General features: G+C 41.5%; 1 protein-coding gene and 1 long non-coding RNA gene across 2 annotated transcripts; both read right to left on the minus strand.

The window, feature by feature from the left end:
• Positions 1-8,774: 8,774 nt before the first annotated feature.
• Positions 8,775-12,500, minus strand: LOC141559770 (olfactory receptor 2AT4-like). Its single transcript, XM_074297474.1, has 2 exons — positions 12,396-12,500; positions 8,775-11,882 (listed from the first exon to the last, which is right to left on the minus strand). Exon 2 carries the CDS (start codon positions 11,865-11,867, stop codon positions 10,902-10,904), a length of 966 nt encoding a protein of 321 aa, XP_074153575.1. The 5' UTR covers positions 11,868-11,882; positions 12,396-12,500; the 3' UTR covers positions 8,775-10,901.
• Positions 12,501-13,702: 1,202 nt separating this feature from the next.
• On the minus strand, positions 13,703-21,823 carry LOC141563257 (uncharacterized). The gene is made up of 2 exons (XR_012488379.1): positions 21,682-21,823; positions 13,703-16,418 (listed from the first exon to the last, which is right to left on the minus strand). It is a non-coding gene; the product is annotated as an uncharacterized LOC141563257 (long non-coding RNA).
• Between the last annotated feature and the right edge of the window lie 346 nt (positions 21,824-22,169).

The following is a 22,169-nucleotide window of genomic DNA, read 5'->3' on the forward strand; positions in this document are numbered from 1 at the left end:
CCTTCATGCACATTGTGATCTAACAATACTGTAGTCCTTGTTCTTCATACCCACCACACAGTCTCCCATTCCTGTGCCTTTCCCTGGCCGCCCCCCAGGACTGCAATGCTCTTTCTTTCTCCTTAGCTCTGCCTTTTAGAATCCCTGGATTCCTTCAAGATTCAGCTCAGCTTTCTCCTGTGAGAGGCCTAACATTACCTTGTATTTTCTCTGAATATTTTGTGCATATTTTCTTTTCCATTAGAATGTAAACTTAATGAAGGAGGGACTGCTTTACCTTTTTTTTTATTGTATCCGGTGGATTTGCAGTGAAAGACATGGTAAGAATTGTAGCTCACCAAGATTCACTGGTTGGTTGATTATGTGATGTTGTCAAGGTACAGATAACAGGATTTGACAAATGGATTAATATGAGATGAGGGAGAGGGAAGACTCAAGGATGACTCTTCACTTAAGAACTACGGTGGTTGTGTGACCCTGGGAAAGTCACTTAACCCCAGCCTCAGAAAGAGGGAAAAAAAAACCAACAAACTACGGTGGTTAGTAAACTTTAACCTGAGAGTACTTAGGTGCTTCTGTTTACCAATTTTTTTGTTTTTATTTTTCCTGGACTGAAAATTATTATCTTTGACAAAGAAAATGAAATGAAGCAAGAATTTAATAGAGCTGTCTTCTCTCTTTCATCCATTATTATCATCCCTTTCACCCTGAACACTGAGTGGTTCCTTCTCTGAATCTCCTCCTTTTTCCTCTTTAGTCTCAGGGACATAGAAGTTGACAGTTAATTTTGTTTTCACTGGAGTGCATGTAGGAGATCATAATATAGGAATAATATGAAAGAGACTGGGGGAATTGAGATTTCAGACTGCTGAGCAGCAACCTTGACTCTCTCGACTTTGAATCCTATATTTTACTAATTCCAATCTGTTTTAGAAAAATGTATTCAATCTAGCTATGAGGAAGTAATACTTTGGGGACTTGCAAAGTTGGAAAAAATATAATCATACTGAGATGAGAACCAAGCTATGAGAGTTATGAGTTACCACAGTTTTTCACATGCTCAAACAAAGACCACGTCCGAGTTCCTAAAAGGAAAAGCAGGGAGCTATAGAACTCAGGAGAGCTTTAGGATGTGCATGTACAAAGGAGTTTAGGCTTGAGAATTGTAGGTCCTCTTAATGTTTGTAATTACTTGAGCTGATAGTTGATGGCACGGCATGCCATTTGGTAGTAGCTGAGATATATTGTTGTTTAAGTCATTTTCATTGTATCCAATTCTTTGTGACCCCATGTGTGATTTACTTGGCAAAGGCACTGGAATGATTGGCCATTTCCTTCTTCAGCCCATTTTACAGATGAGAAAACTGAGGCAAGCAGAATTAAGTGAGGGTCTATAGCTAGTAAGTATCTAAAACCAGATTTGAAGTCAAGAAGATGAATCCTTCTTACTTCAGGCCTAGCACTCTATGCATTGCACCACTTAGCTGCCTTGCCATATGCCATAAGGCATAGACTTTTAGGATATAGAAAAAAAAAGTTAGAGCTGGAGGGGACCCTAGAACCAAATGAATCATAGGATACAAACATCAAATATAAACTATTATTGCTGGAAAGGATCTTTAAACATGGACTGTTAAAAAATAGAATATAAATATCAAAGCTAGAAGAGACCTTAAAGCAAACTATTAAAACATAGAACATAAGATGTCAGTGCTGAGAAAAATCTTTGAACCCAGACTGTTAAAACATAGAATATAAAATGTCAAAACTAGAAGGAACCTTAGAACAAATTATTAAAACACAGAATATAAGATGTCAGTGCTGGGAAAAAAAAAAACACCTTTGAACATAAATCATTAAAACATAGAATATAAGATGTCAGAAGTAGAAGGGATCTTAGAATGGACTATTGTAAAATTGAATGTAAAATGTCAGAGTTTGAAAGGATATTAAAACATCTTATAACATAGAACAGAAAATGTCAGAATTGGAAAGAACCTTTGAACTTAGACTGCTAGAACAATGTACACAGAATGTATAACTGGAAGGGTCATTAAAATGTTGAATATACATCAAAGTTTTAAGGGACTTAAAACATATAACGTAATATCCCTCCTCTAAGGCTTACTACTTTCGTGATTGGAGCAAGTCTCCCAAACTCTCTGGGACTCAGTTTCTCCATCAGTAAGAGGAGGGATAATAATATCTGTACTATCTTTCTCACAGAGCTATTGTGAAGAAAGAATGTGATAAAAAGGAAGTTATTGTGTTTACAGGATAAGATATAACTGTAAGAGATGCTGTGCTGTAAGGCTCGTAATCGAATCCCCTCATTTTGTGGATGAGGAAATTGAGAGCAGTGAGGAGAATATGTCTGGGTCTGCCCAGGGAGTGATTATTACAAGACAGAAACAGAGAAGTGAACTTTCTTCTTTCTGCTTTACATTAGCCAGCAGATGGCAGCATCCCCCAGCTTCTGCACCCCTTGCAGGGCTGCCTAGGGAGCATCCTGAGCTTTATAAGGTCCTTCCCTCTCTGCCAGCCCATCCCTGCCACTGCCCTGCCTTTCTATGACCCTTGAAACGCTCTTCCTTTTATTTGTATCCCCTAAGATTACATGCCCTCTTCATCTGAGCCTCCCCCAAAATACCAGGAGTTTTACAGAAGGGGAAATTGAGTTTCAGTGAGTTGTCCAAAGTCACGAGGACTCTGGCTTCCAAGTCCTGGATCCTTTTTTTCATTGGAACCAGGCTGCACCATTCTCCCTTGGCCACTTTGATGAGTGAGAAAGTTTAGCTTCATGATATTTCAGGAGATGTAAATTCTTTCCACTGCAGAGGCAATATAATCCACAAGGAAGTAATGTGGGGAGTATCACAAGCCACTAACGTCTCTACTCTGTGGGTCTACTCCTGTACCTAAAATCCTACCATTAGATCAACTCTTTTGAGTTCATCAGCAGTTAATAAACGTTTATTGAGCACATGGTCCTGTGAACTGTGCTAGGTATCTACGAAGGGTTAAAGGTAGGGAATTGGTTCAGACCTGATTGTGGCTCTCAGGATCCTTATAGTTTATCGGAGAGGGATATGGTGGAAACTAAACATAGTACAAAGCAGGAAAGTAGATATAAAGCTATTGGAACTCAGAAGAGAAAGGTCACTCCTACCTATGTGGTGAAGATTATTAAAAAAATATAGCTAAAATGCAAGGATCTCTCCCCTATTTAAAGACCTTCCGTAGTTCTTCACAATCATAGGACAGTGTAAACTTTTCTTGGTTGTAGTCTGTCTCCACTCTACCTTTCCAGCCTCATTATTCTAAATTCCCCTTCACATCTTAGAATCTTTCCTCAGACTGAGCTGTGTGCCACAGCACTTAGAAGGGCCTTCAGAGATTGTTCTGTCCCATTCTATACTCAAAGCATGAATTCTATCTATAGTAATCTGACAAGCCATCCATCCTCTGCTTAAATATGTCCAGTGGTCAGGACCTGGAGTTTCCTATCGGTAGCCCATTCCATGTGTATATAGCATTGATCGTTAGGATGTTTTCCTTCATGTTAGCCAGAAATTTGTCTTGTATATTCCATCTATTATTTTCTAGGGGAACCAACCCTTAAACCTATTTTGAGCCCTTCTAGCCATGTTTTTGCTCATCTTGTTCTCTGAGCTCTTTTCCAGTTCTTATTTCCATGTTGTCTCTGTTGACATCCTAGTCACCTTTCAAGACCCTATTTGAGAGCCACTTCATCTAGAAAGACTTCCCTTCTTCCAGCTAGATAAGAACTTTGCATCTTCGGAACCTTCTTAGATATAATGTTGATATCTTCCCATTGTCTTTTCGCTCCTTAATGTCTTCCCTTCCACCTTCTGTGTCCCACATGTCTCAGCTTCACTCCTTGAAGCTTGAATCCCACATTTTCAACTGGAACATCCTAACTATCTTATTGTATTTGATTCTTTCCCACTTAATGTTTTTTTTAATTCCCTATTTTGCTTTAATGGAAAACAACGAAATTTGAGAGAAGACAAACACCATCTTCTTTAGACAAAAGGCAGATGACAACAGAAAGTCTCTAAAACTTTTTGTCCCAATCTTGAAAGTTACCACTTAGCCCTGGGTCATTTCAAATCCTTCATTCGGTCAAAAGGAAGTAAAGAATCCTGCCACTCCCTCTGTCTACTATGGAAGTGAAAATAAAAATTAACCGGGGGAAATGATGAAAACCAAACTGATAGTAGTCACAGAATTGCAGGCTCTAAGAACTAGAAGGAAACTCAAAGATCATTTTCTTGAAACCACACCTGACCAACAATTCCCTCTACTACATTCCCAAGTGGTTATTCAGTCTCTGCTTGAAAATCTTCACTGAGGGAAGATCCACTACCTTGCCCCCAAGCCTGAGGCAGTACATTCCACTTTGGGACAGCTCTAGTTAGTAGACCAGAATAGTTCTAGTCCCATCTCCACACATTGTGCGATGCCCAGAAAACTCTATAAACCTTAGTTATCTCCTCTATAAAATGGGGATATTAATTCTGGTATACTTCTCCCATGGTATTTGGGAAAGACAGGTTGTAAACCTTAAGTGATATAGAAATTGAATTCTCGAGGGCCTGCTAATTGAATGAGATAACAGGTATAAAGTGGTTTACAAACCTTTAAGGTCAGCTTTTATTGTTTTTGATGGCCATATTGTTAAGGGTGGAAGTCAGCCTAGAGAAATATCCAATCCCACTTACAGTAACTAAATGCATCATCAGGAGAGTACATATCCAAGTTGTTTGGCTTTCAATCTCAGTTGAATCAAATCATAAAGTATAAGTTTTAGATTAAGTTGGGGGGGACAAAGAGAGGGTAATAATACTTGATTAATTTAGATGTCTTTGAAAGCCATTGGATGAAGTGGAAGGATATTGCACGGAAATTCATCCAGAACGATTGAGAAAAACTTAATCATGCCTTGTAGGTCACCTATAAGATAGTGAACCAGTTCAGAACCCAGGGATTTTAGGAAAGGAAAGAAGCCTCCAGCTACACTTCTGAGAAGGAACCATTTGGGAGGAAGGAAGACAGACTAGGAGCAATGAAGAAATTCTGATTAAATCCTAGTCTTCTAGTCCTTCTCTAGCCAAAGCCTTGTCTCCTGATGAAGACATTCATTACTGTTTCTGAGATACCACTAGTACAGTGATGAGTTCTAAACTAACTTCCTTTCCTTTTAAATAAATTAACTATAATATTCATCAATCAGAAATGAAGTTTCCTCCGTCAATCTAAGCAGCTTACTGTCTACATTGACCAAGGGCTCTTTTTCTGCACTTAGTCTAAAGCCTCTGATTAACTGCAAATGATTGGGAAAGCTAAACAAAACCTGATAATAGGGATGTAATAGATGTTGTAAGAAATGGATATATGAATAGAAATATGATAAAATAGAAAGAAACAGGAAAATTTATATGAAGTGATATAAAATGATTAATTGATTGAATGACTGAGGTGTCTAAACTTTGCTCACAAATAGTGAATTATCCAATTGTGTTTTTAGTTGATAAAAATATTAGGATTAACATTTATTACTTGCTTGAAGTAGGGTTGAATAATTGTCTAGGCTGGAGCTTATGCTCTCATTTTCATCAGCATCACTATGTGCAGAACACTGCACTTCGCACTGGTGGAAAGAAAAATTTTCACTAAAACTCAATCCTTACCTTAATGGACCTCATAGTCTAGTAGAAGAATAAGATATTAATAGAGATGGCTATAATATGCAATAAAAATAATGTATAAAGAGAGGCAAACAAGACCCTATGAAGTCTGAGGAAATAGGTTATTAATGTTTGACAAGCAAACTGTGCATACTCTTTGATCTAGAAATACCATTATTAAGTCTTGTATCCCAAGGAAATCATAAAAAAGGAAAAGGACTTCCATATGCAAAAATATTTATAGCAGTTCTTTTCATTGTGGCAAAATATTAAAAATCAGGGGAATGTCCAACAATTGGGAAATATCTGAATAAGCTGTGGTATATGAATATAGTTGAATACTATTGTGAAATAAGAAATGATGAACAGGCAGATTTCAGAAAAACCTGGAAAGACTTGTATGAACTGATACAAAATGAAATGAGCAGAATCAGGAAAATACTGGGCATAGTCTCAGCAAGATTGTGATGATCACACTATGAATGACTCAGCTTCTCTCAGCAACACAATATCCAAGGCAAGTACAAAGGACTCATGAAGGAGAATGCTAACTACATCCAGATAAAGAACTGATAGCCTCTGACTGCAGATGGAAACATAATTCTTTTACTTGCTTCATTCTTTTTCTTGTTTTTCCCCTTTTGATGTTTCATATTTCATAATTGTGACTAATATGGAAATATGTTTTATATGATTGCACATGTATAGCATATAACAACTTGCCTACCATTTTAGGAAGAGGGGAGAGGAGAAGAGAGGAAGAAAAAATTGGAACTCATGATCTGGTAAGAATTAATGCTAAAACTTGTCTTAACATGTAATTGGGAAAAAATAAAATAATATCAAGAAAAAAATAAACAGGGAGACTTCCTGGTTGAGACAGCATTTGTTTGGTAATGAGCAGAGAAGGGGAGGAAGGACATTCCAGACACATAGTATAGAATGAGTCAAGTCACAGAGGAAGGAAAGCATGGGATGTCTTTTGGAGTTAAAAAGAGTAGATCAGGTAGTGTGGACTGGTAGTCTTAGAAAAGAGAAATTATAAGATTAGTGAAGTTAAGTATCTCAACATTCTCTCAGAGTTGTTTTTTTTTTTTAAGAGAAGTGTGATATGACCTGATCTGTAAGTTTATTTTTTTTTCTCTGACAGTGGGTAAAGGATAGATTAAAAGAAAGAGGAGAGAAAGAGAGCAAGACAGAGATAAAAGAGAGAAGAGAGAAGAAAGGGAGAGAGAAAAAAGTGAGAAGAGAGGAGAAAGGGAAAGAGAAAAGAGAGACGAGGGAGAGCAAGTGAGCAACAGAAAAAGATAGTGAAAGAGAGAAAGAGAAAGTATGGGGAGGGGATGAGGAGAGAGAGAGAGAGGGAGAGAGAAAATGCATCGGATATCCTCTGTTGGAGGATGGTTATTGAATGAATGAATGGTTGGATGGAATTTGAACTTAGAAGAAAACAAGAAGGATTTTATAAGAGAGGTGACATAATCAGATCTATGCATAAGGAATATCAGCTTGGCAGCATATGAAAGATGGCTCAGAGGGGAAAGAGCAGAGGCAAGAGGATTTATAAGGAGGCTTTTGGGTAGTAATGAGGACCTGTCTTAGGATGGGGCTGTGAAAACAGAGAGGAAAGAACAGATGGGAGGGAGAAAAAGGTGGGAAATGAAGAAGGGAAAGATTCTCAGGCCATCTCAATCAAATGGCAGACATCCGCCCCCACCAAAAAACCAATGTATTATGCCTGGAGAGAGCTACGAAAATAGCTTCCTGAGATTTGCCTGACTGTCAGATTGAGACTTATTGCTGCCCGCTCAGATTGGAGACTGCAAGCAGAAAAGCTGCACCTGTCCCCTGGATATTAATTATCGCAGCAAAGAATATAATGGAGCCCAGACAATTCAGGGCTTTGGGGAAAAAACAATTTCTGTCATTTCCCTGATTAACAATGGAGAAGCTAGACAAACGGAGCTCGATTTTAGGTTAAGTACTTCTAGAGGCTGGAAGATAAGGGCAAAAAAGAACTCGGGAGTCTTCCGGAAGGACCTGATTGTCTTCCTGCATAGGTTGCAATCTGTTGTGAATGGACTTTCAGGATCTTAATTGCTTCCCATGTGAGCTTAGCTCAAAGCTTCATATAGGAAGTGTGGAGTGATGGGTTTGGATAACTGTAAACCTGATGAACCCAGACTTGGACTAGATAACCTCTGAGATTCCTTCCAGTTCTAGCTATGATCTTATGATTCCTAATCAGAACCTAAGTTTTGATCCTTCTCTGAGGTTGATCCCAGATTCTAGCCCTAATTAAACCAGTATCTCAATGACAAAATAGCCCTAATACCGGCCCCACCCCGAATCATGATCCTGATCCCCGTGCCAGAATGAGCCTCAACTCTGGTTCCAGACTGAATCTAGAACCTGGCCAGTTGTCTCATAAATATGCTTGATCTCATGTGGAACTATGTAAGAGGGGATGATAGTTCAAGAAGCATACATCCTCACTGCCAAATGCCTTAACCAAAATTCATACCCTGTTGACACTGGGTTAGTCATGTCATCTTGATGACACAGGGGCCATTATTATTATCATTTGGAAAGGAGGCTGGGAATGGGACCATGAAGACCAGATAAAAGAAATTCAGTCCCTGAATGCAAGGAGTCTCTAGCCTGAGAGGACCCCCTACTCTAACGGGGAAGCATAGGTCTGTGCTCAGAGCACCCTCAGTTCTAGGAGGGAATCACATAATCTAGAAATCTTTTCATCCTCATTTACTTTCATCCTTGAAATTACACCTGAGAAGTACCCTCTGCTCCAGGAACCCTTTCCCCTGATTGGGCAGTTTCCTTCAGAACCTTCATTGAAGGAGGGCACTCAGGCTGACAATCTCTTCATTCCTCTCCAGGCTGCCCTCCTCCACTCTTCACCATTATGTCAGCTCACCAGGTATCTGCTTCTATACCACCCCAACCTTTTCAGCTTCCTTTTCTGGATAGCTCTCCCCTGAGAATGATTAGAATGTAAACTTCTTGAAAGTAGAGACTCTTTTTATTTGTATTTTTATTCCCAGTGCTTGGCACATAGTAAGCACTTAATAAATGCTTCTTGACTGACTTTGCCTTCAAGGCCTGATAGGGAGATGGCACACATATAAAACCAGCCAAAATGTGTAAATTTATGGACAGTAACTACAAATAATTTGATGATCTATTCATTTCAGCCAGTGGCCTTCAGGCCAATAAGTTCATTTGGAGGGTTTAGGGTAAACCACTGAATTTTTCAGAGTAAGAACATAAAAAATACCCATTTTTTCCAGCTGACCTAGGCAGTATTGGCCCCCTTGTCTCTTATGGTCTTTGAAGACTAAAGGAGATTATGAGTAATTTCCCAATATAGACCAACAACCAACTTGAATTACCCTCAGTGACCAGTCCAGAACTGTCATCTAGGTGTTTTTGCCACCTGCCCCAGAGGCTGTTTCAATTCCTGATGTATTCTCTCTCCCCGCTAGGAAGAATGAATTTCCTCTGAAGATTTTAAGAATCAAATTCTTTCAGAATTAGAAGGGACTTCAGGGGTTATGCAGAGCAACGAATACATAAAAGATTCTTCTGTGAATCATACTTGACAATTGTTCAGCCATCCTTTGCTTAAAGTCCTCCAATGAAGTAGGCTTCCTGACTTTATGAGTCAATCGATTCTGCCTTTTGGTCAGCACTAATGGTCAGTGAATTTACCTGACAGTGAATCTTAAATCTTCCTTTGTGCAACTACTGGCCAGATTGTTAAGTCTTATCACTTCAGCCTTCATGATCTCATTAACATTTGTTCTCTTCACTCACTTGGCCACCACCTGATAAACTTAAACTTATCATCTTCATCCTGGATTACTGCAGTAACCTCTTAATTGCTCTCAAGTCTTTCCTTTCTTGAATCCATCTTCTATTCAACTGCCAAATTCATATTTGTATAGCATACATCTGACCACTTCATTCTCCTATTCAATAATTTTTAGTTGCTCTCTTTCCTCCAACATAAAATACAAATTGCTCTGTTTGGTATTTAATGCCCTTCAAAAATCTATCTCCAATTTATATTTCCAGACTGATCTCACATTGCTTCCTTTCAGTGCATTCTGTTTCCATTAAACTCACCTACCTCTTCCTGTTCATACCTTCCAATTGCTACCTCCATGATTTGTGTAGGCTGACCTCCTTGCAAGGAGTGGTCTTCCCCTTTCACTTCTCTTGGATTACCTAGTTTCCTTTCACAGTTCACATCAAGTACCATACAAGAACTTTGGTTTCCTTCCAGGCTGTCTCCTTGGCCTGTAATTACTCTGTGTGAATATACATGTATGTATATGTGTATGTATATGTATGTATTTATGTATATGTATGTATATATGTGCATGTGACTATCTATCTATCTTTGTATTATCTTATCTGAATACATGTTGTTTCTGCCCATTAGAACATAAGCTCCTTGAAAGCAGGGACTTTTCTTCTTTTTTCTTTGTACCCTCAGTGCCTTGTGCTTGGGAGGTAGTTAAAATAGTGTTTTCTTAATGATTTCCAGTTCTATATCTGAGTACAAAAATATAAAGATCTAATCCTTCCAAATTTACTTCAGGTATTTGAAAAAAGTGGGACAGTTAGATGGTGAGTTCGAATCCCCTGACACTTTCTAGTTATGTGATCCTCATAAAATCACTTAATCCTCTTTGCCTCAGTTTCCTCATCTGTCAAATGGACTGCAGAAGGAAATGATAAACCACTCCAGTATCTTTGCCAAGAAAACCCCAAATGGGATTTCAAAGAGTCAGATGTGACTAAAAACCCTGAAAATTTGAAGAAAAGTATAATAATTACCTAAATCATCTTCTGACTAAACATTCTCAAATCCTTTAATCCTCCCTCATATTAAGTGTTTTCTGTTCCATTCCTCCATCCTGGTGCCTTCCTTTGGTCACTTTCCAACTTGACAGAGTCTTTCCTAAAATGTGGCCGCCTGATTTGAAAACAATATTCCAAATGGGGTTTTACAGAGTGAAGAACAGCAAGACCTTGCTTGTTTGGGATAGTTGGCCCCTCTTAATGCAGCTTAAAATTGCATTTGCTTTTCTGACTGCCAGATTATACTTTTGATTCAAACTGAGTTTGTAGCCTAATAAAACTCCCAGGTCTCTTTCATATAAACTAAGAGTTTTTCAAATGAAGAAATGCTTTTAGAGAGACCGTCTTAATGGCTTCCTTTACATCCTTGTTCCTCAGCGTGTAGATGAGAGGGTTCAACATGGGGGTCAAGATGGCAAAAATGACGTTGCTGAGCACATGGAGGTCAATGGCCATTTCCATCCGATAGGACACGTAGGCCACAGCGATGGAGGAGTAGTAGGTACCAACCACCAGCAGGTGAGATGTGCAGGTGGAAAAGGCCTTGGCCCGACCTTCCTGGGAGGCGATCTTCACGACCGAGGCCAGGATGCGCCCGTAGGAGAAGAGCACCAGGAGCAGGGGCACCAAGGACACGGTCATGGCAATGCAGAAGCCGATGAACGTCTGCTGCTCGCTCCCGGCATCCTGACAGGCAGCCCTCACCACGGCGAGGTGGTCACAGAAGCAGTGCTCCACCGGGGCCCTGGCCGTGTACTCCAGCCGCGCCGTCTCCACCATCACCGGGGCCGGGATGATCAGGGCCGCGGCCCAGGCGCCCGCTGCCAGCCTGGCGTTGGCCCGCGGGGTCATGCGGCTGGGGTAGTGCAGCGGGTGGCAGATGGCCTCGTAGCGGTCATAGGCCATGACCACCAGGATGAAGGACTCCATGACGGTGAGAGTGTGGAAACTGTACATCTGCAGGAAGCAGCCGGCAAAGGAGATGGCGTTGTGCCGGAAGAGGAACATGGCCAGCATCTTGGGCACCGTGGTGGTGGTGAAGAGAATGTCCAGGGCTGAGAGGTTGCACAGGAAGAAATACATGGGCTTGTGCAGCCTGGGATCCCCCACCACCGCCACCAGAATCACCACGTTGCCCACCACGATGAGAGTGTAGAGGGCCAGGAAGATGAAGAAGAGCGGGAGAGGGGCCTCCTGCAGGGCCGGGAAGCCCAGCAATACGAAGACCGTCACGGGGGGCGGCGCGCTTTGGTTATTACACTGGACCATGGTGTCCCAGAGTGCCTGTGGAGGAGACAGGACGGGGCGCTCAGGGGGCGTAGAGCCAAGCTCCCCGGCCCATGACTCAGGAGTCACCTTCTAGTCCTAACTCTGAGCACGAGCTCCCCGTCCCATGGGTGTGATAATTCTCACACTGCCAAGTTATGAGAAAAGCATTTAATAAGCCTCAAAACACTAAGGAAATAGGAGCTCTTATTATTGTACCCCAGACTACTTGGATCTCTCCTTTGTGTAGAATTCCCGAATCCCCCACACCTACATCCTGAAAGGTTTCCCTGTTCTCTAGAACTCATAGGCTGTCACAGAGACCTGAGAGATCATTCCCTGTCCATTCATCCCCATTTTATAGATGGAGAAACTGAGGTTTAGAGAAGCTATTTATTTGAGTTCACACAGTTATAGAGCCAGGATGAAAACCTAAATCTCATTCCTTTCAGTGCAGAGGGTCTTCCAACATACTGTGTAATTTAATTGATGCCTGAGAGGACCTTTGATAGTCACCAAAAGGTACTTTACCTTTTATTTTAAGAGATTAGCCTTCTATCTGGAACCAGCATAAATGTAATTTTCATCAACCTTTTTTAAAAAATGAAATCCAGTTAGGAGTCCAGGTGGGTCCTAGTAAGGATAACACAGAATATGGATCATATGTCATAAATTTAGTACGTAGCAAGCAGAAACAAGTAAAAGAAATCCCTATGAATTCCTACAGGTTTGAATGAATTAACATGAATTCTTTCATGTATAAATGAATTAATGTTGTTCACAGAGCCGGGGAAGGACTCGGCTTGGATGGACTGGGGTGCATAGATCAACAATAGACTGAACAGAGATAACTGGGCTTTCCCAGGACAGGTCAGGGGACCAGTCGGCAGCTGACAGGCCGAGTCAGAAGCAGGTAAGTGCCCTTGAACATGCTAATAATGGCAGCTTGGCGTAATCAAAGATTGATCCTGCAATCAGAAAAACTGATTTTCTGAATCACAAATTCTCAGAGCTTGATGGGACCTCAGAGGGCGTCTCTTTCAACCCATTCTTAACCAGAAATCCCTTCCACAACTCCCGGACGAAGAGTCATTCTGTTTCTTCTTGAATGCTTCTGGTGACATAGAACTCACTATCTAACAAGACAACTCATCAACCTGGGGACGGCTCTAATGGTTAAGAAGTTCCTGTTTGCAATTGAACCTGAGGCTGAAATTACAACTTCTATTTCTTGTTGCGAGTTGTGCCCTCTGGGGCTGAGAAGAACACAAGTAATCTCATGTCCCCATGATACCTCTTCAGAGACTAGAAGGAAATTATTTCTGGTCTAAATCTTCTTTGCTCTGCTACAATGCACTCCACGTCTCATGTCTGGGCTTTGGGACTGGCCATCCCATATACGTGGGATGCGTGCCCTTTTTACATCTGCCTTTTCATTAATGATGCAGCTTAAGAACCATCTTCTTCATGAAACCTTCCAACCCCAATGCACTGGTGCTCTCCCTTCTTTCTACCTGCTTTCTTTATATTTACATTCAATGTATATTTTTGCTTATATTTTTACTATTATTTATATTATTAAAAATTATTACTACAAAACTGCTAGGTGGTACAGTGAGTAGAATGCTAGACCTGGAGTCAGAAAGAACTCAATGCAAATCCAGCCTCAAATACTTACTCTACATAAATTATTTAACTTCAGTCTGTCTCATTGTTAAGCCTGGGGGTCCTGGCGTGCTTCTGGTGGGGGAGGAGTATCTGCCCTCTACTTACCCTCCTCTCTGGGGTCTTCGGGGTACCACCGGCTTCTGCATCAGAAGAATCACACTGAGTCGAACTGCCAAGGAGTTAAGCGGTGCTTTTATTCAGGAATCGATTACATGGTGTAGAAAAGATGTTTCCCCTTTTTCCTCTCTTAATCAGGCAGTATACTAACTTATATACTCTTTTAACAATGGAGAACTCCAATCAAAAGTTAAGTACAGAGTTTTTCCTTTTTTGGCTGTATATATATTTTAAAGGTTATGTGTCTTAATATAGGAAGTGTATGCATGTCACATGCCTGTTCCAATGGCCTCATACTCTCCTAACTCAGCAGTAAATGTAGGTCCAAGTTGATCTGTACTCCAACAATTCCCCCTTTTTGTTTAAACACGGAAAAATGGTCAAGTATTGCTAAGGAATTTTCAAGCCATTGAGTGCTGGCTTAGGTCGTAGAGTCAACCCTAGTATCCAAGGTGCACCTGCCATGCCAGGTCCCGCCATTGGTAGGGTTACTTCCAGCGTTGCCCGTCATGGCACTGCAATGGTCTTACAGACATGGCTTAGCATATTCTTTTGTACCAAGGCACGTGAAAATCCTCATCCGTGAAACAAAGAGGTTCTAATGAGTTTGGAGTATTAGATAAGGCAAAAAGATCATCCACTGAGTCAGAGGGATGAAGCCTTTGGTAGAGGACTTGGACATTCTTCTGTACCACCGAGTCAACTTGACTCTTTATAAAGCCAGTCAATTTCCTGAACAGCCAAGGGCCGAATGATATAAGGAGAAGAAAACCTATTAAAGGACCTAATATGGTGGGGAGCAACGTGGTCAACCAGGGGGAAGTGGAAAACCACTTCGTGTACCAAGATTCTTGTTGTTCTCTCTCCCTTTTTCTCTTTTCTAAATTATCTTTGACCTTCTGGATACTATTTTCTACAAGCCCAAGTTTGTTTACAAAGAAACAGCATTCTTCCTTTAGTGCTGCACAAAGTCCACCCTGCTGTAAAAATAGCAAGTCTAGACCTCTTCTGTTCTGTAGAACTACTTCAGCTAATGATGCTACAGAATCTTTTAGGTTTTCAAGGCCAGTTTGAAGTTCCATGAGGTCCTTATCTATGATAGCACTCAATTGGGCATATTGGTGGTTAGTTGTTATTAATGAGGAAATACCCGTCCCTGCTCCTGTCATGCCGAGCCCAATGGCTACGGCCAGAGTGATAGCAGTTATGGGTTCCCTTCGAGCTCGGAAGTGAGAAAGAGTATAATCTGTGGGTGGAAGAATCTCATCAGATTGATGTATAGTAAGTCGGGGGAGGAGGGATATGGATACACAAAAGTCTCGGGATTTCAAAAACGACGAAGTAAATATGAAAGTAGTTAAACCAGAAGAGCAAGCTAAATAAGAGTCATTAGGGGCAGCGACATACATATAAGAGGAATTAATCAACAAGGTTTGATTGCACACTGATCCTAGAGGAGGGGGAAGGCGCATAGAAGGTCCTATAATGCAAGTCCCAGTCCCTATAATATTACTAATAGTTAGGCCTTTCTGGTCTGAATGATTCCATCGCAATATTTTGGTATCGTTTGTGAAAATGGGTTCAATAAAGTGTGCCAAACCTTCATAAAACGGAGGTGTAGCTGAGTAGCAAATCCAACATTCTCCTGTCTCAGTATAGTTATTTCTATATAGTGCCTGCGCAGAGGCGTTAATTATGTTTAAGAGCAATGTGGCAGAGGGAGGGGGTCCTACAGGCAGTGTTGGTTGGAACAAAGTGGTGATATGGGATACAGCAATAATGGAAGGGTTTAGGGTAGGGTGAGATGGGGCGGCGCGTTCTTGGTCCGGCATGGGTCGAGGTTTGAGTCCTGGATGAAGTTCTGGATTAGGACCCATAGCTATAGGGAGCGGCGACGCAGGAGAGGTCTTTAGAAGTTTGATGGTGAACAACAGTCCATTGTCATGTCGTTCTTTATATAGTCTTATCCCCCAGGATGCGCCCCTCTGCCAAGAGTTGTATTTCTTTCCAGATTCTGTGAATGTGATTTTTAGGGGGTGGCACCATCCTGTGCACTCAGGTAGGTATGTCCAACCTTTATTCCCAGGGGAAGGATGTGTATAATTGGCAGTGACCTGAATAAAGTCCCAAGAAGAAGAAGGGTTCCAATAGGTATCACCGGTGGTCTCACAGCCCCAGCTTCGGTAATAATAATCAGTTGTTCCTCCGCATTTGGTGTTTAAAGAGGAGCTTCTGTGGTAGCCGGGGCAAATATAAAAGGGGATCGTTTTTAGCATGCTTCTTCTACTTTCAGCTCCACACCCTCCCCAGGGGTCTAATCCTCTCTTATTTGGCCATGTATTTGAATCTGCTAATAGTTCCTCTCTAGTGGGCGCCTTTTGCTGATTGTGATAACCTTCTAAGTCCCATGACCCCAACGCTAATTTGCATAGATCTGGATATAAGGTAGGCCAGGGAGTTGTGACACCTAATTGGGACTGACTCCAGATAGTATCCCCCCACGTGTTTGTCACTATCCAAGTGTAGTTGTAAAGTTGATATAGCTCTCCCTTATGGGTTGAGGTTAGGGAGATTAGGGGCAGCAAAATGATAAGTATAACAGGTATTTTCCACATCATTCTCACGTGTATGAAACACGCAATTACTAGTATCAATATTGTTCAAATGGGGCAGGGAACTGGCAGTTTGCGTTGACAGCACAGGATACTAATGATGATTGCAGAAGCTATTAAGGAGATGATAATTCCAAGAAGCACAGGATCCATTTATCTGCAAAGAGAACACATACGTATTTTCTCAGGGTGATTCCCTGGGTAAGTTATTATATTTTTGTTCATTTGGGGTGTTAATGTCTAATTCTCGTACTTTATGAAGAGGGAGCCATATTTTTTCTTTCGTAACATTATCATCAGGATAGATTGACAAATATCCCTGTTTTCTGTCAACTACTGTAACAGGCCCTTTCCATTCTCCTAGTTCATTTTTCCACAAGATTTTTGTACCTGTTAAGCAGGTTTTTGGTGGTTGTAATTGATCTGGCATAGTCTGGGGTAGTTCAATACATACCTTTTTACTTGTCTCAAAGTATCTTTGTGCTGCTGATGTCCTGTCTTGACGAATTTGTAAAAAGTTCATCGTAAAAATCACCTGAGCAAGTTCTCTCTTATTGATTGTTCTATGAATAACTCCCCCTTTTTGTTTAAAAAATGTTTCTTTCAGTGTTCTATTGGCTCTTTCTACTATGGCTTGTCCCGTGGGGTTATATGGAATACCCGTGATGTGTTGAATGGAGAATTCTTTACAAAACTGTGAAAAGGCTTTGGAAGTATAGGCTGGACCATTGTCGGTTTTAACAGCCAGTGGGACCCCTAAGAGAGACATTTGTTCATACATATGAGTGATAACTGCAGTGGCAGACTCCTTGGGTTGTATGGATGCGTACACCATGCCTGAAAATGTATCTACAGACACGTGAATGATCTTTACTCCTATATGGGTTATATCCATTTGCCATAGTTCATTGGGGTATTGACCTCTAGGATTATAACTGGGATCAGTGGGTCGAGGTCTAAAGGGCGCACAAGAGGCACATGATTTAACTATAGTTCTAGCTAAAGATTTTGGAACGTTATAGAGATGTGTAAGGGAGCGTGCGGAAAGATGATATTTTTCATGAGCTTCCACTGCGGGGTGCTGTTCTAATGTAACTATGTTAAGAAGCTGATCAGCTATAGCGTTGCCTTGATATATTGGTCCAGATGTAGACAAATGTGAGCGAACGTGTAGAAGGTATATAGGGTGTACTCTAGTTCGAAGTATCTGTTGTAAATTGGTAAGGAGAGAATATATTGGAGAGTCAGAAGGGATAAAAGACTCAGGAATGCGGGGTACTAGCAGATAGCAATAGTGACTGTCCGTTATCAGATTAATAGGAGTATGAGGAAATTTTTGTAATGCTGTGACTATTGCATATAGTTCATTTTTCTGGGTAGATGTATATGGGGTATGTAGTACCCATTTTTCTCTTGTAGAGGCATTGTATATAGCTGCTTTATGATTTTTAGTAGCATCCGTGAATATATTTGGTCCTTCTACGGGAGTGGACGAAATTATTTTTGTGGGGATAGTTAGAGTAATCTCTGTAAAAGCTCTTAAGAGAGGTGGCGTGGCTACTGGCTGAGAAGTTATAGGGATAGAAGTAAGTACCATTGCCCATTCTATACTGTTTTGTGCCAGGGTATGGAGAGTTTGTGGGGAAATAGTTATGGAGAGGATAAAGGATTTCCCAAACACCGCTTCACAGTGTTCTTTAGCTGCTAGAAGAAAATCGGCAAGCTGTTGTAGCTTATTGACTGTTTTTTGGGAAATTTTCCGAGAATAAATCCATTCAAGGATTCCTTGTGACTGATAAAGACATCCCCAGTAAGGGGCATTAGTATCTTCCTGGAGAATCTTAAATTGTATGGGCTTCTCTGGGTCTATGTATACTAAACTGTCTATGGCGAGGTGTTGTAGATGCTCAATAGTCTTTAAAGCTTCTGGTGTCCATCTCCTAGGAGAGGTAAGAGAGGAATCTCCTCGAAGGATATCATATAGGGGTTGCATCTGTCTGGGTGATATGGGAAGGGATGGTCTTAACCACTGTAAAGCTCCTACCAATTTTTGAAAATCATTAAGTGTTTTGTATTTATCTGTATCAATGGTAGGAATAGTTCGCATTACTTTTGAAGCGTGGAGGCTGTGTCCTAGATATTTAAAGGGATGTGTGAGTTGTATTTTGTCAGGAGCAACTAGAAGGCCATACCTCTGCAGTTCATAGGTGATTTGATTCAATATAATTTTAAGTTCCTTTTCACAGGGATGGGCTATTAGGATGTCATCCATATAATGGATGATCATGGCCTGTGAAGCCTGCTTTCTGATGGGTAGAATTATTTGGGCCACATAATATTGACAGAGGGTTGGACTATTTGCCATTCCTTGCGGAAGGACTTTGAATTGGTATCTTTCATATGGACTTTGATAATTCGTGGAAGGTATTGAAAATGCAAATTTTTCTTTATCAGAGGGATGCAGAGGTATGCTATAAAAGCAATCTTTAATATCTATCACCACTATATGCCATGATCGTGGGATTGCTGTAGGTGAAGGTAATCCAGGTTGGAGAGCCCCCATAGGCATCATGGCAGCATTGATAGCTCTAAGATCTATTAACATTCTCCATTTTCCTGTCTTTTTTGGTATTACAAAGACTGGAGAATTATATGGGCTAAAGGATGGCTCTATTTTTTGTTCATCAAGTAACTGTTTAACAATTTCCTTTAAAGCTTTGAGTTTTACTTCATTCAAGGGCCATTGATCGATCCATATTGGTTGTGAGTGGAGCCATGTTATTTGTTGTATTCGAGACTGATCAATGGCCCCTAGCAGTTTACCTGTAGTTCATCTGGAGTGGCTAAGGATAATTGAAGTTGGGTTAGCAGATCTCTTCCCCATAACGCATATGATAGTCCTGTTATGCACAGGGGACTAAATAAGCCAGCTTGGTCTCCTAATTCCCACTTCAGAGGTTTATTTGATCTATGGGTGGTTTGCTTTCCCCCCACTCCCACTACTGTTAGAGTGTGGGGCAGTTTCCCCCAGTCTGGGGACCACTGAGCTTGATCAATTACTGAGCAATCTGCTCCTGTATCTATCAGTCCTGTAACTTCCTTTCCATCTACTCTTAATTTGAGAATGGGTCTGCCGGGTGTTATTTTTTGCACCCAATTGATTTGTGGTTCAACTACCACTTTACCTGACCTATAGCCTTGAAGGTTATGTAACTTGATGGCTTTTCCAATTTCATCATCTTTGGTAATAGTGATGGGGTAATGGTGAGGGTTAGTAATGGTGAGGGCTGCTCCCTCCTTTTCTGTAATCACCTGGGTATGGGTGATAAAGGGTGTAAAATGACTGGGTCCTGTAATAAGTACAGGCGTCTGGGGTAGCGTGGTGGGTACTGAAATTGATTCCCAGGGAGCCAAATAAAATGAGTTTACAGAAGAGGCTGGATAAAGTTTTACTGATTGGGGTGTGCCGCGGGGTTGTTCCGGAAGGGTGCTGCGGCCCCCCCCTTCCGGCTCCCGTTTCCCGCATTACGACAGTATTTGGCAATATGTCCTCTTTTTCCACAAGTAAAACATGTGGGCGTGTTTTTCTGGGGAAGGAATCTACATTGATTTTTAAAATGGCCCGATTTACCGCAGTTGTAACATTTTGGTTTTTGGCTATTCGCCCCACCTAGGTGTAATCTTTGGAGTGCTGCTATAATGTTCTCATTTCCTTGATGGCAAGCAGCAATGAGCTCTTTGTTGCCATGTGTAATGGCAGCCGCAAGGGGGAGCTCAGAGTCAGGGGGAAGATCCATAAGTTTGTCTACGATTTCTTCCAGAGTTGCTTCAGGAGGGAGGGAGCTGATCACTGTTTGTGCTCTAGGGCGTAACCCCTCTCTTATAAGTTGTTTTGTAACAGCCTCATTTCCTGGTGTATTCCCCATAGTTCTTTGTATTGTTTGTTTTACTTGGTCTATGAATTGAAGGGGGGTTTGTCCTGCTTTCTGTTTTAATCCCGATATCTTATTACTCCCTAGACCCTGTGCTCCTATCTTAGCCCATGCTTCCAGGTGCGCCTCCCTGACAGTTCTCAAAACTAAAGGATCGAAACGAGACTGTACCCCCGTTTCTTCATAAGGGCCGGTACCACATATCATGTGTACAGAGTCTTCTATGGGAACATAATTTCTCTCTGTGGCAATGCGCCGTGCTTCTCTCCTTACTTGGGCCTTAAAGGCTAGGTGTTCAGCAGGGGACAGGCAAGAGGAGGAGACATCATCAAAATCATTAGGAATCCATAGAGACATAGTGGTAAGGTTATCTAATAGGCGACGTACATAGGGGGAAGAAGGTCCATATTTTTGAATGGATTCTTTTAGTTCTCTTAACAATTTATAGGGTACAGGTACGTAGCCAGCATTACCCGTTATGGGGTCAGTGAGGACGGGATAAATAGCTCCTTCTCCCCATAATTCTTCTACAATTTCCCCTTCATTAGCCGCTTGTCTCAGACTGCGTGCTATGAGTCCTTCCGGTCCCTTTCTACCCGGATCCCGGAGTGTTCTCCCAAATGATATATCTCTGCCTCCTTCTTCGTACTGAGGGGGAGCCTGGGGCGATAAGGGTCCTTGTATAGGGAAGGTTAAAGCAGATGAATCTCTTTGTTCTATTTTCACTGCTGCGCTAGGGTTTAGTTTCGCTTTTGAGCGAAAGCGCTGAATGGGAGGACGATCCTCCTCTTCACTTGATGATAAATCTTTATGAGAGGTTTCTATATTTTTAAGATCTTTCCAGGGGTACAGGGTCTTAGGCTTTTTTCTATCTTTCTCTTCCCCTATTTTAATTCTTTCTTCATCGGACTCAGATGCGGCTAGCGAAGAGCCCACTTGCGTCATCTCGTCCCTAGGCATGAATATTGGTTTGGGATTCAAGGCTGCATCAATAATTTTAAAGATTGAAAAATCCTCGGGTTGGAGTACCCCAGGATGGGTATGGTCATAGGCAGCCATTTGTTGTCCAACAATATGCCATTTTTCTGCTTTCACCCCCGAGTGCTGTATCCAGGGGCAAACGTCCCAGATTTTTCCTATAAACTCCCTGCATGTTTTTATGGGGATTTTACATTCCTTTTGAGCGCATAGTTTATATAAGCGCTTACTAAGCACCGCCCTCTCCTCTGGCAACAGAAGCGGGATACTTCCTCCGCTTCCCATCCTTTCTTTTATTTTCCCTCCCTATTCTCAATAGGGGCAACTCAGCGAAGGCAGAGCCCGCTCTGCCGAGACAGTCTCTCTACTCCCCTAAAAGCTCCCGGGCTTATTTACGTCCGGTCCCTGGTTCCGGGTTAAATTACCCCGGTCCCTGTTCGGGCGCCAGTTGTTAAGCCTGGGGGTCCTGGCGTGCTTCTGGTGGGGGAGGAGTATCTGCCCTCTACTTACCCTCCTCTCTGGGGTCTTCGGGGTACCACCGGCTTCTGCATCAGAAGAATCACACTGAGTCGAACTGCCAAGGAGTTAAGCGGTGCTTTTATTCAGGAATCGATTACATGGTGTAGAAAAGATGTTTCCCCTTTTTCCTCTCTTAATCAGGCAGTATACTAACTTATATACTCTTTTAACAATGGAGAACTCCAATCAAAAGTTAAGTACAGAGTTTTTCCTTTTTTGGCTGTATATATATTTTAAAGGTTATGTGTCTTAATATAGGAAGTGTATGCATGTCACATGCCTGTTCCAATGGCCTCATACTCTCCTAACTCAGCAGTAAATGTAGGTCCAAGTTGATCTGTACTCCAACATCTCATTTTTCTCTTCTGCAAAATGGAGATTACAACACCTACAACACCATCTACCATCCAGGATTGTGAAGATCAAATGAGATAATGTTATAAAACTCTGAGCACAATGTCTGGCACATAATAGGCATT

This window comes from Sminthopsis crassicaudata, chromosome 3 (genome assembly GCF_048593235.1).
Source record: "Sminthopsis crassicaudata isolate SCR6 chromosome 3, ASM4859323v1, whole genome shotgun sequence".
Taxonomy (NCBI): Eukaryota; Metazoa; Chordata; class Mammalia; order Dasyuromorphia; family Dasyuridae; genus Sminthopsis; species Sminthopsis crassicaudata.

Excerpts from the sequence above, each read along its gene's own strand:
- LOC141559770 (XM_074297474.1), bottom strand. The coding sequence starts at position 11,867 with ATGGTCCAGTGTAATAACCAAAGCGCGCCGCCCCCCGTGACGGTCTTC.